This window comes from Erythrolamprus reginae, chromosome 2 (assembly GCF_031021105.1).
Source record: "Erythrolamprus reginae isolate rEryReg1 chromosome 2, rEryReg1.hap1, whole genome shotgun sequence".
Classification (NCBI taxonomy): Eukaryota; Metazoa; Chordata; class Lepidosauria; order Squamata; family Dipsadidae; genus Erythrolamprus; species Erythrolamprus reginae.
The window spans coordinates 121,627,405-121,641,477 of NC_091951.1; the positions used below are offsets into that span (position 1 = coordinate 121,627,405).

General features: G+C 37.9%; 2 protein-coding genes across 13 annotated transcripts in view; one reads left to right on the top strand and one right to left on the bottom strand.

The window, feature by feature from the left end:
• Nucleotides 1-7,252, top strand: part of TCERG1 (transcription elongation regulator 1) — a 71,855-nt gene extending 64,603 nt beyond the window's left edge. For 9 of the 12 annotated variants that reach the window (XM_070739370.1, XM_070739372.1, XM_070739378.1 and 6 more), the window contains 6 exons: nucleotides 641-805; nucleotides 1,840-2,061; nucleotides 2,256-2,435; nucleotides 4,501-4,584; nucleotides 5,027-5,127; nucleotides 6,073-7,252. In XM_070739370.1, coding sequence (XP_070595471.1) covers nucleotides 641-805; nucleotides 1,840-2,061; nucleotides 2,256-2,435; nucleotides 4,501-4,584; nucleotides 5,027-5,127; nucleotides 6,073-6,274 — 954 coding nt within the window. In that variant the 3' untranslated portion in view covers nucleotides 6,275-7,252. Of the gene's footprint in view, nucleotides 1-640; nucleotides 806-1,839; nucleotides 2,062-2,255; nucleotides 2,436-2,694; nucleotides 2,837-4,500; nucleotides 4,585-5,026; nucleotides 5,128-6,072 lie in introns of all 12 variants that reach the window. The other 3 variants (XM_070739371.1, XM_070739373.1, XR_011558034.1) reach the window with 2 other exon arrangements.
• Nucleotides 7,253-10,652: 3,400 nt separating this feature from the next.
• On the bottom strand, nucleotides 10,653-11,882 carry GPR151 (G protein-coupled receptor 151). Its single transcript, XM_070735872.1, has one exon. The coding sequence runs from the start codon at nucleotides 11,880-11,882 to the stop codon at nucleotides 10,653-10,655; it is 1,230 nt and encodes a 409-aa protein (XP_070591973.1).
• Between the last annotated feature and the right edge of the window lie 2,191 nt (nucleotides 11,883-14,073).

Genomic DNA, 14,073 nt, shown 5'->3' on the forward strand with positions numbered 1-14,073 from the left:
TCTTCTGTGTTGTCACATGAAAATAGATACTTAAATATTTACAAAATGTAAGGAGGTATACTCACTTCTGTGACATACTGTATTACATGATATATTTATATAAGCCTTCCCCAATGTATGCACCTTCCAGATTAATAATAATTATTTTTATAGTTAATACGTTTACCCAAATTATAGTTAAACTCTTGCAGTTCTCAGCAGTGACTAGAAAATCGTGACAGTTCTCACTCCACCTTTCCAAATGATACCCAGATTGCAGAAAGTTGCTCTATGTATTCATTCTTATACTGCACATATATGGCCTAATTCAGTAATTATATAGATCAGCCAGGCCTGTCTTAATAGCTTGGCTTGCTTGTGCACTTATTGTACCAGTGCTAATACAGAATAGTAGAGTATACCAGCATAGTATAAACTTGTTAATTTTATTAATGTTAATATTCTAGTATTGAAGCAGTTCTCTGACATACATGTAAACAGTCATTACTACTGTTCCTTAATGCTCTAATGACTCAGCTTCTAATTAAACTAATTTTTCATTGCGGTAAGTTTATTGCTCTTTTAAAAATTGGAATATTTGGGAAACAAAGTGACTTTATTTTCCTCCCCTTTTTCTTTTCTCTTTTATTTAAAACCATAGATTAAAATGGACTTCTTTGAACTGTTATCTAATCACCACTTGGACAGTCAGTCTCGCTGGAGTAAAGTGAAGGACAAAGTAGAGACTGACCCTCGCTACAAGGCCGTGGATAGCTCTTCGCAAAGGGAGGATCTTTTTAAACAATATATTGAAAAAATAGCCAAAGTATGTGTGCCACTGGCAACAGTTTCCATTGTTATAGTATTTCATTGTTGGATCAATTGGTATAGAATTTGAAGTATTGTTTTGTGGAATGCTGTTTTTAGAATTCAATTGATGGTTTTTTAGTTATCTCCCAGTCTTCAGACCATTTTTCATATACATTGATGAAGTGCTTCTGTACATATCCCAACTTCAAGAACATATTTTCCACTTAGCTCAACCTGAACTACAACCCTGGTGCAGTTTTACATGCATTAGACATTTATAATTATTTAGCTATTTTGGTCGAATAAATGGTTTCTTAGTCATGGATTTAGGACTCTCAAAATGCTTGATTATGCCAGATGCAGTTTTTAAGACATCTCTCTATATAGTTTATGAAACTAACATAATATGTAGACAATTCTGCATTTTTTATTTATTATTATAAATTTTATTCATTAAACATGAAATATAGTCAATGGAACATTTAAAAATGTATCACAAATATCATTGACTGGTTCTGATAGTTGATATGGGTTGCTGCCAGCATCCTAGGTATCGATAAAGTATCTTCTTAAATGTATGTTGTTCCAAGTGGCAAAGTCTTTTGCAGTTCTTCTGATGTTATTGCAGGAAGCTGCAATTTCTTAATGTATTTTTAAAAATTTTGAACATGGTGACAAATGCCCCGATGACAATTGGTATCACTGTCACATATTTTATCCATAATTGCATAGTTTCAATGGCCAGGTTGCAACATTTCATGATTTTTTTCCAGGTCTTTTTCTTCTACTCTGGTGTCTCTTGGTATAACAATATTATAATGATGATGATGATGATGATGATGATGATGATGATAATATATATTAAGGGTATATTTTCTCTTTTTAAAGTCAGAAAATGACTGTAGAAGATGCAGCACAAATATCATAATTTTGTCATTGTGGATCATGCTTCAAATATATTGAGTTTTTTTGCTTGAATTTACCTTTGTTAGTACGTTTATCTGTTAGCCTAATACAAATGCAGTATGTGTGCTTTGGATTGTATTTCAGAATGTAGACTCTGAAAAAGAAAAGGAACTGGAAAGGCAAGCACGAATTGAGGCAAGCTTGCGTGAACGAGAGAGAGAAGTTCAAAAAGCTCGTTCAGAGCAAACAAAAGAGATTGATAGAGAACGAGAACAGCACAAACGAGAAGAGGCTATCCAGAATTTCAAAGCGCTCTTATCTGATATGGTGAGGTTTCTTTGTGTTGAAGCGCACTTATCTGATATGGTGAGATTTCTTTGTATTAAAATTGATTATGTAATTTTAACTGAAAGTAATTTTTGAAGTGCTGGCAACACTGGTTTGAACATAGTTTCTTCAACTGCATAGCTTGGGGACAAATCTAGATTAGCTGTTGCTTTAGTATGTAGTATTAGCACTTTTCAATATATGATAATTAAATATTTGTTTTCCTCTGCTAGGTACGATCTTCAGATGTGTCGTGGTCCGATACAAGGAGGACACTCCGAAAAGATCATCGTTGGGAATCTGGCTCCCTTTTGGAAAGAGAAGAGAAGGAAAAACTTTTTAATGAACACATTGAGGCACTTACAAAGAAGAAAAAAGAACATTTCCGGCAACTTCTAGATGAAACTTCATCAGTAAGGCTAATGTGTCTTATATTTTTCCTAGACGTTAATGTCATAATTTTGTGGTTTCTCAGCTCAATTTATGTTTGTATCTTAATGACATTATTCTTCAGAGAAATTAATGTCTTCAAATTAACCATTATTTCCATTATCTGGAAACCACTGCTGATAGATTAGAACAAGCCTATACTGCACTTCTGCTTCTTGAGCTAAACCATAGGAAAAAAGGTAGTTGAGGGGTTTGTGTAAACATTTTTTTGTTCCCTTTTAGTGTTTTAAGGGCTGCAGATCTCAGGAATGTATGAACCAATCACTGGCAAGAGAGGGAATAGATTTGATCCTGTATGTATCGCTATACTTAAAACAACTTACCAATAGGTGCAGTGGCATATACTAATATAAATAGTATCAAGGTAAATGCCTCACATTTTATTTATTTTAAATACTGTTAATGAATAATCTCAGATTATCATCCTTTTAAAAAGGTTTGGACAGTAAAATAAAATTCAACTCAACATGCAAATTACCTGATGCATAGATCTGTGAGCTGTTAGTACCTTCTCTAATTTCTTCCTGAATGAAATAAATAGAACCATCTATGCTTTTCCATCAATGAAGGAGTAAGGAGAGATAGAAAGGGAACATTGGGTAATAAAATAGGCATGAAATGGGACTATTTGCCTCCTCCATTTGGCCGCGCCTGTTTGGTCCCCAGGCTTCCACCCCCAACTACTTGGGCACTGCCTTTTCTCTTTGGCCCCCTTGCCAAAAGCCTGTTCACCCTGGCCTTTTGGACCCGGAGGACACTTTGCCGCCAGCCAATCAGAGGAGCAAGAATCCCACCCTCTTCCCTTCCTGACCTCCCCCCCCCCCATGTGCAGTATGTGTGTGGCAGGATTGGAAGAGGAGGGTGGAGTTTCTTTCCCCCCGATGTGTGCAGTGTGGGATAGCGGGATGGTGCGGGGTGGATGTTGCGCGTGTAGGTTTGCTCTCTCACTGGCTGGGATGGCTCGCTGGCTTCTCATCCCGAGGCTTGTGAAGATTGCAACTCAAGAGTTTAGAAAAGAAAAGGGAGCGGAGGGTTACAAGGATGGAGCGTTGTGGAGAAAGGCATTTGATCTTGCAACAGACGAGCTTGCTTCCCCTCCCCCACGTGCACCTGGCTGATCCTTTTCTGACATTTCCTCAGAAGTAAATGTAACCAGTCCCCATCTCCGTCCTCCTGTGCCCACCCCCTTCTTCATTCCTCCCTCTCTTTCTCCCCCATGCGTGTGCGGGATGTGTGTGTGTATGCATGCATGTATGTGTTGGGTGGCAGGATGGTGTGGATGGTGTGTGCGTAGACTTGTGAAGATTGTAACTGAAGAGTTGAGAGAGATTCAGGGTGCATAGGATGCATTTTTTGGGTCAGGCAAAAACACAGGCAGATCAGAACAACCAGGAACTCCCCCCCCCCCTTTCCTGGTCTGATTTGCTTTGCTGCTCAGACTTATACTCTTCAGCTGCAGGATATACTCTTGAGTTTAACCCCCTCCCCTTCTTTCTCCTAAAAAGGCTGCTTCCAAACACATGCAGGGCTGCAGGCAAAGTGAAGAGGAATGAAAAGGAAGGAAGGAAGGAAGTGGTGGGATTCTTGCTCCTCTGATTGTCTGGTGGCAAAGTGTCCCATGCATCCAAAAAGCCAAGGTGCACAGGCTTTTGAGCCCAATCAGCAAATGGGCCAAGAAGAAAAGGTAGCGCCTGAATGGTTGGGGGAAGAAGTCTGGGGACCAAACAGCCAACGAACAGTCATAGACCCAAATAGGCAGCACATCTATGTTTATGTAAAAGCAATGCTGACCTTGCATAACCGAGTTCTTGTATCTTGCAGTATTTAAATATTCTATTATTGCAACACCATAGTCACTATTCATTAGTCACTATTCAGTGATTAATGGTGTGCTAGTTCAGACTTAAGTCTAAAAGGACTTGGAAAGTGCCTGTTCATAACTCTTTAAAAGAGCCATGCCTGTACACTTAAATATTAGATACTTCATTCATTAAACCTGCAATTTTTCTTTTTTTCTTTCTTTCAAAGATTACCTTAACATCAACATGGAAAGAAGTAAAGAAGATAATTAAAGAAGATCCGAGGTGCATTAAATTCTCTTCCAGTGACAGAGTAAGAAACTTGTACTGGCTTGCCCTGGCTTTTTGTCTTACTATTTACTAAGTCTGCACTACTATTACTACTAGTTTTTTCTCATCATTCCTATCATCCATTTCCTCCCACTTAGGACTGTATGATTGTAACCTGTTGCTTGTATCCTTAAGATTTTTATTAATATTGATTGTTTTCTCATTGCTTATTTGACCCCTATGACAATCATTAAGTGTTGTACCTCATAATTCTTGACAAATGTATATTTTCTTTTATGCATAGTGAGAGCATATGCACCAAAGACAAATTCCTTGTGTGTCCAATCACACTTGGCCAATAAAGAATTCTATTCTATTCTATTCATAAATATAACAACCTCCTCTTTATATGTTTTTGCCTCAAGAAAAGAAATATATAATCTGGCACAAATTTCTAATGATTATTTCTATTTCTTTAAATGCAGAAAAAGCAAAGGGAGTTTGAAGAATATATCCGAGACAAATATATTACAGCCAAAGCTGATTTCAGAACACTTTTGAAAGAGACCAAATTTATAACATACAGGTATGCTATAAGATACAGTACACGAATGGCTCTCTGTCTGTGTTGTTTTTATCTTAAATGACTAACATGGGATTATACTTAGTTAATATTGTAGTTTTGGGGAACAGGACTTTTGGTTTTTCCTCTTTTCCAAAAATTATAGAGGTACCAGATTATGAGTTGGTAATAGTAATTCATTATTGATAGTGTTTAACAGTGATATATCTGGAAATTGAATTGAAATTGTATTCTCCTGCTCCTGCTTTCATTCAAGTTTTAGAGATCAGCAGTCCTAAAAATTAACCTAATGGTGTCTAAATATTAAGGAGATTAATTTTCTCCTAGAGATTAACTTGGACTACAAGTAGGTTATGGGAATATATTTCCTATACTGTTGTTTGGTTACAAAGTGACAAATCTTTTCTCTATTTACATTTTTACAGTTTAAATTAGTGCTGATTTAAAACCGTATAGCTTTCAAAACTGAAGCCTAACCCTATATATTGTTATTGCATAAGTAATGACAGGGCAATATTTTAAAACAGTCCTACCCTCCTAATACCTTTGCTTCATTTCAGGCCTAAAGAGGCAGTTGTAGATGAGAGGATACCTTAGACATTGTGTCTTTGTCAGAACTTATCCTACTTGAATGAAACCCAGATAATTTTTTAATCCTCATGTTATTATTTTTATAAATAACACAAAGCAGTGAACCCACCTAATATTCCTTGCCTTCTCCTGTTTTCTCGACAACAACCACATAGTAAGGTAAATAAGACTGAGAGAGTAACTGGTCCAAAGTTGCTCAATTGGTTTGCATATCTAAGGTGGGAGTAGAATACAGTTTCCTGGTTTCTAACCGTGATAACTGGATGCTTGACTGCGAGTATTATTACCAAAATTCTAGTTCATTTATGTAACATCCAATCATTTGATGATAATAATAATCTTTATATTTAATTATAGATCCAAAAAGTTAATCCAGGAGTCTGACCAACACCTGAAAGATATAGAAAAGATATTACAGAATGACAAACGTTATCTGGTACTAGACTGTGTTCCAGAGGAAAGGCGAAAACTTATTGTATCCTATGTTGATGACTTAGATCGCAGAGGTCCCCCTCCACCTCCTACAGCTTCAGAACCTACAAGGCGAACCACAAAATAATTATAAAATACTCTTGAGCAAAAGATTTATGTTAAATCAAGAAAATTGCATGAGCCATCTGTCAGGTCTGATCATATGCATTACCACGAACCTATTGCAAAACCATCCCGGAAGCAACATTTATGAACATTAAGCAGTTTCTGTACAGAGAGAATATTTGCATTATTTATGCTTTTTCTCTTTGTTGCATGACTGACAAATATTCTAACCATGCAACTATTTCCAGTGATTTTTCAATCCTAAAACAATACAATATCTATATACAAGGCTTGGATATTCGTAGCATTTGGAAGTGTTCTTGCTGACGGTGTTACATGTCAAAGCCATGGGAAGATTGACATATGACTTGAAGTTGAGAACTGTAAAAATACCCCACATGTCCTAATGGGAGAGCTAAGCTCATGCACTTTAATGATTAAGCTATTAAAGTGCAGAAGACCATAGCGAGATGAGGCCCTTTGATGAACCTAGAAAGATAGGGCCTAATCTTTTACTCATGTGTGACTTTTCCTGTATAAATCAGGACTAACTTCATTAATGTAGGATCCAGCATGAGAGGAAAAGTGCAGCAACCAAATTATATAAACACCATTTGACCTAGTTAATGAGTCTGCCTTGATTGGCTGCTCTCTTCCCATTGTCCCCCCTTTCCTTGCCCCCCACCGCTCCCACCCCCCCAGTTAGGCACAATCAAGTGGCTTTGCCTGATAGGTTGGTAATGTTTTGCTCTGAAATGAAAATACACAGGGGTAAAAAAAAATGGCAGGACAGCATGGTTGTACAAAAACATTTTTACTTACTATTAAAATGTCTCTTATCTGCTTTGGATTAGAATATGGATTTTTTTCCCCCCTGGATATTTCTTGTAAACTGTTTCTGTTTTGAATGTTAAACTTGTGTTTCTATAGTTTAATTTTGAAATGTTGGGATTGTTCAGTTTATGTATTTGAACAACAATAAACCAACCCTTTTTATATACACATTGTACATATTAGTAATTGTGCGTTACCTTCTAAAGATATAATTATATAATCAAATGGAATTCCATTAAAAAGGAGGAAATCAGTTATATTTGAAACTGCCGTGGATGTATATGCTCATTTTTGCTTTACAGATCTTGTAATCCTTATATTAATACTAATATAGTTGTAACACTTTCTACATAATTTGGTTTCTGAACATTTTAAAACGGTTGATGAATGCTTGAGCCCTCTTTTTAAATGCACGTCTGCTGGGTTGGCAGCATGTGTCCTTTGCATTTGGCTAGCCATCCTTATGGCTTTTGGACCAATATTCTCAAATTCCTAACCAGAATGAACTTTGGAAAGATGCTTCTTGGTCTTTTTAGTTTGCCATTTATCTTCAATATAGTGCTCTACATTACTTCAGAAAATAATAGATGACATTATTCACATATTTGGTAGTGGATGTCATTCAATAAAATCACCCTCATCTCTTTCTTTTCTTTTTGGCTTTGCTTTCTCTCCTTTCCATTCCATTTTAATTTTGTGTCTGAAATGTCAGAAGATTGAAATTCAATTTCAACCACAGAAAATCATCTTATTTATTTGCACTGTTGAAGAGTCCCACATGTTTTGAGTGCCATTGCACCTCTAAAAAGAATCCCATAAGCACTCGAGTTGTTTGTGGGCAGTGTCTATATTGCAGGATAGTTAGGCTGTACTTTTGGTTGGACTATGTTTGCTTAGGTTGGGACTAAGTCCATTTCTGAAGATATTGATACTTAATTTGCAACATATGGGACTACATTTGAAAAATGCTTTATTCAAAACAGCATCTAAAGTTCCTTCGTTGGTGAATAAAATTGTTTTGTTTTGTTACCAGCTTTACTAATTTCAGTGTTAGTTCAAAGTGCTGATTCAAAGTATATTGGGGCCTGGACAAAAGAAGAAATTAAAATAGTCCAAAATTGTAATTTAATTTAACCACATCTCTTGAATTTGAAATGAATCTGAATACATTTATATCATAAATTTCACAGATGAAACAACACATAATTTGCAATGCATCAACAATTTCTGATTCTTAATGAGCTGTTAATCATGGCAGTAACATTGTTTTTCACTTATTCTATAATATGCTATCTCAAAATGTGTGTCAGGGTATGTATAGGGCTACGGATAATGTTCAGTTTAGATGCTTCTCGGTGGAAATTTATAGTCAGGTTTTTTAAAAAAAATATTTTAAATTATTAAAAACTATAACATGGAAATAAACCAAGAATTTGGGTGCTAAAATAAAGCTTAAAAATTTGGTGCAGCTTATCCACAGTTGGACTTGTCCTTGTGTGTGTATTGTAGTACTCATGGCTAAGGAAACCTTTAAAAAATCTAACCAGCTTATAATATCTTGTAAATGGAACCTTAATTATATTGGCCAACAAAATTCCAATATAAATGGTGGGGACATACTTATATAATACAATTAATGATCATAGATTAAAGTTAAATTAAGGCATGACTGGGTAATATCTCTAAAATAGAAAACATCAAGACAAAGAAGTTACTGTGATTCAGTGACATTTGCTCAGAAAATGCATTTCAAAGTATTAACACAAGCATTTGGTGGCTATTCAAATTTAGATCTTAAATTACAACGCTTTGCACAAGTAAATGACTAACAGAAATCAGAATATTAAGGTAAGAGCTATGGAGGGCGGGGAGTTTTGTCTGAAATGAAATGAAATAAATGTACATACACTTCTACCTATGTGTCAGAAAGTTAATTGCCATATTGTTCAATCCAGTTTACTTCTTGGCATAGCATTATTTTTTTTCTTTTCACAAGACAAAGATGGCATATGAATCAAGCTGTTTCACCTGCAGTGTCATGGAAGATGGCAAAGTGCTTCCCCCCCCCCCAGAGTTTGTGGGTGTGTGTATGTGGGTGTTTGTGTGGGTGTCTGTTGGGCACATTCTAAGCAAACCTTTAGTGAAATGCTTAGTGAATGCTTAGTGAAAAAAAATTAGTGGCAAATGCACTGCTGCTAGTGCCATATGCACACTCAAGCTGCTAAAACAACGCAGTTCAATAATTAGAACACAGGATAAATATGTTTGGATAATACAGACTACTGCCTTTTCTCACATTTTTTAGTACTGATTGAGATGATTTTAAAAACCACTGGATAATCAAAAATGGGCAAAGATGCCACCCTTTACACACAGTTGACTATAAACCAATTGGACGAGTGATTTTTAAGTTGCTTGCTGATGGAATTGATGTCTAGCAACCGCCTGCTTTTCCAAATTATGACACATGCAACTCAGATTTCATTTGTGAGGGAGTAAAATTCCATTAAACAGTTTGGAAAACAAAAGTAGATCGTTAATTTTGCTATATGTGTTTATATGACTTCACAGTTATATATTGTGTATGTGGTTGGACATCATACAACAAAGTTTACACTTGAAGGCTTGCTAAGTCACAAACGAGTGTATCACAGCTTGTCACATCTGAATAATAATCTGTATCAACTTGTTTCAAAAGTTATAAAAACAGTAAGATGAAAATGCCAACAACTTACAGTTAATATATTTTCTATACATTAGTAACTCATACAGCTTTGGAGGAAGAAACTAAATTGCATAATGTGAAATCCTTGTCTAATTGATATGACTAAAATACAAGTTAATAGAATATTCCCAGCTACAACCTTTAAACTACTAAATGATCTTAATTCAGCACATAGGAATTGACTTCCTTGGAGCACTAAAATATAAATTCAGTTCAATTACTGAGATACAGTAGAAAACTAACAATTTGAAAGCTTATCAGTTAATATAATAACGATCCACCTTTTCTTTCAGCATATTTAATATACATTTTCTGTAGTACTAACAAAAATCTATAAAGAATATTCTCACTACTAAAAATTAAATTCTCTTTTCGTTTGCAATTCTTTGTTCAAATATTTAGTTTAAACATAGATCACATTGAACCAGCTTGTAAGCAGTTACTTTGCAAATTTAACCTTTCTTTTAAAAATGTTCTGAAACTTTAAATTAGCATCCGGAAGTGCAATGTAATTTTTAAATAATGAACACTTTTAAGACTAATGAGAATGAGAGCTGCATCTGTGCATCACAGAATAATTGAAGAAGAGGCTTCCAGATGTGAAGACAATGAGACATGGAAAGACAAAAACTAAATACAGTAATGAAAATAACTTCTACATGCTACAACATCACCTAAGTAATAAGAAATCTAGTAATCAGATTTAAGCATGATAGAATGAGATCCATTATTAACATTAATAGATTTTTAAAGTTATCCAAGGAGCATACCATGATTTTAGTGAATCTACCCTAAACATGACTGCTTAAATCCAAACCAGTAAAATTTGGCTTCCAGCTTCCTAATTGCACTTCGGTTGCTCACAACCTGGTATCTCTCGTCCTTCATGTTCCCAAGGAACAGGATCATTGTCTTGAGCATCAGGAAGAACTTCCCTCTCATGCCAGAATTGCTCAACATCTGGCAAAACAGGCATCTCCAAGTCTTCTGAGGTAGCAGGGACAGAAGGGGGCTCTTCCTCTTGATTAGGAGTCATTGCTTCTGGTGAAGGAGCATTGCTCGGGATTCCTTCCAAGTTATCAGCTGCTGTTTCCTCCAGATCTTCTGTAGGAGGTAGAGGCTTTTTAAGTGTAAACCATTTCCATAGCCCTTTAAAACCCTCTCTGAATTCTTCAGACATGAGTACAAAGATAACAGGATTTGCTGAAGAGATCGCAAACATCAAAACCTGGGTAGTGACCATGAAACCTTGTGGGAGAGCAGGTCCATCCTCCTTCTGATGCCAGAGCCAGAACCAAGATATCCAATCAGGAAACCACATTGCAGCAGAAGTAATGGTAACGCTCAGAAGCATCATTGTCAAACACCTGGATCGAATTTGATTCCTTAGGTTTTGAGTCTTGGTCCCCCTCCTCTGGCATCTACCATACGCTCTCCAGAAATAAAAGAAAGCGAAGGTGAGAGGGGCACAAAATACCAGAAAGGGATAAAATATGACAAAGACTGACATAAACTCATGAGCTTGGTCTGGAATAATCACAATGCACGAAGATGAGCCTATCTCTGGCTCCCAAAGGCTGCTGAAGAGCCACAAAGGTAGTGGGATTCCCAAGGCGACCAGCCAAATAACCAACAGCACTGCACAGATGGCATGCCATTTAATAGTCACTTGTTTTGCTGGATTATTTGCATACATGAAGCATGTCTTGGCCACCACGGCAATAGTTAGACTCTTCACTGTCATGCAAGCTTGTTGGAACCAGTCCGAGGCTTTGCAAAGAAACCAGCCCAAGTACCAGACTCCTTGAGAATAAGCCGCTGCCCTGAAGGGCAGGACAAAAAGAACCAGGAGCAGATCTGCCAGGCTGAGGTTAAAGATCAAAGAATGAATCATCGAAGGCTTCCCTTTCTTTGTATTGTACACTAAGATTCCAATTACACATACATTCCCAGCAAAGCCAGCCAGGCAAATCACCCCTAAGAAAGCTGGGATTATCATCTTCCATTCCTTGGAGTCCTGGGGTTGGTAGCCCCCTGCATAATGGAGAGGTTCAGCCAGAGAGCTGTTCATGGTGTTGAAAGCAGCCTTGTATTGGTAAGCGTCGGCGGTTCTTGATGTGCCTCTTCTTGCTTTGCTCTGCCTCTCTTGTTCAACTGCGGCTAAGACAAATCGGTAATGCTGTACAGTATATAATACAGAACCTCTGCGAGGTGTCTCAATTTGCTACATATGGATCTTAACCGAGCTTCTCATTGCTATATAACTGCTACCAGCTTTGACTGACAGTCTCCCAGTGGGTGGGAGCACGAAGCCAGCTGCTTATTAGCCAGTCTGACAACCAGTACAGCAACCCTGTGGAGTAATTAAAACCAACCTTCCACAACTGGTGGAACATCCAGAATTGCAGTACTTGATTTCAATCCCTTTAAAAACAAAATAATCATTTGGAAATATATTCAAGATATTGATTGAAGCAAGCATCAAAGCTCAGAAGATCTCTCATTTTGGTGATATTCTTAATTAGGTGCAGGCTTAAAGCAACTGAACACAAGCACAAAATATACAGGGACACAGCACAGCTCCAGCTTTGCAGAAATTAGCCTTACCCTTTGGAACTTTATTGTACAAAATCCCTTTAACACAGATTTCTGTTCTGCATTTGACTTTGAAGTATGTTTTCATCCATCTTTGGAGGGAGTTTGATATGTATATTTTAATTGCAGCGGTTGCTGCTGCTCCTCAAAATTTTGTGCCCAGTGAAGAAAAAGAATTGAAGAATGGAGATCATTATAACGAGATATAAAGTTGTTTTGCTGGACAGGGATATAGTCATTTGCTGGAACTGGTGTGCTGAAATATCTAATTTCTAGCTAGAGTTGTGTTTTGAGATTTTAAGGAGTGTTAAAAAAGAAACATTGCAGATATCTTGCGAACTAAAATAGTTGAATAGTTTTACATTGCTTTACCAAAAGTGATGTTTGAAGATCTAATTAATTATGATAAGACTGTTGTAACTTTGATATCCCTATCCTGCATAATAGGGCTAAGGGGCTTACCTAAAGTGAATCCCATATGATGAAATTTCAGGTGAGATTTCCCATTCTCCACTTGCACTGCTTCGGAGAGTCCAATCATGGGTTATATTTCAGCCTTGCTGGAAGGGACTGAGCTAAAAATTAGCATAAATAACTGGTCCAACCCCCTTGCTGCCCTTTCTGGGTCAGTCTAAAAAACTCAGTCATAGTGAAGGGACACATGAGTTTTCCTCCTATGTTTTTTTATTGTATTCTACTTAAATTGGTTATTAAATTTCCTTCTTTAATGATGTCTTTTTCTCTTTTTCTCCTTCTTTTCATTTCAGGTGCATCGAATCTACAGTCATCTTCGAGGATCGGGCACCCTGCTCTGTGGAGTATTGCCTGCACCTTATTCCCCAGGTCGGAGCCTCTTCCCTGCGCGGGTACTGCTCCTAAGACCGGGAGTCGCTGAAGGAGGGGGTCCCCGGCCTGCGCGGCCATACCCCGCGAGGGCGACCAACGCAGCTTACCAGATCGATCAGAGGAGAGCGGAGATCGCAAGAGAGAAGAAAAGCCGCGTTTTGAAATTCCCGCCAAGATCTGAGCTCACGGAGCTGGAGAGCGGAGATTGCGAGCCGGCCGGCCAGCAGATGGACCACGAGGTCGCGGATCGCGCCGGGGAACATGAGAGGCGGAAACCAGCGAAGGGAAAGCCTCAACCAGGATCGGCAAGAGGGCTACCTAGTAAACCGCCATCTTGGGTGTCTTCATTGAAGGTCAGGCTGCCGCCCGCCATCTTGGATGAGTGATTGACAGCCTCAGACACCAATGAATGCATATATTGGCCCGGACATCCTGTAAAATCCAGGAAAGGGCGGTATTCAAGCTGCGGTAGCCATTTTGGGGTGAGTCAGCTTCTCTAGAGCACGCAAGAGTCTCTACTGTTTTTTCTCGTGGGTAGCTACTTCTCAGCAGCAATGGCTGAAGTACCTCAACAGGGGCCTACAGAACCACCCGTCAAAGTCAAAGAGAAGTCCCATGCTTCTAAGAGTAAATCTAAGAACACACAATCCTTCTCTGCCTTAAAAGAAGCAGAAAGACGTATTAAAGCTCTAGAGGATCAGCTAGAAGCACAGAGACAAGCCCCAGGGCCTCAGCCTCATGCAACTGCGACTCCAGGTCAGTTGGCGGGTACAATAATGGGGGCCACCTCCCCGAGACTCCCGGAAGGGATGGGGACAGTC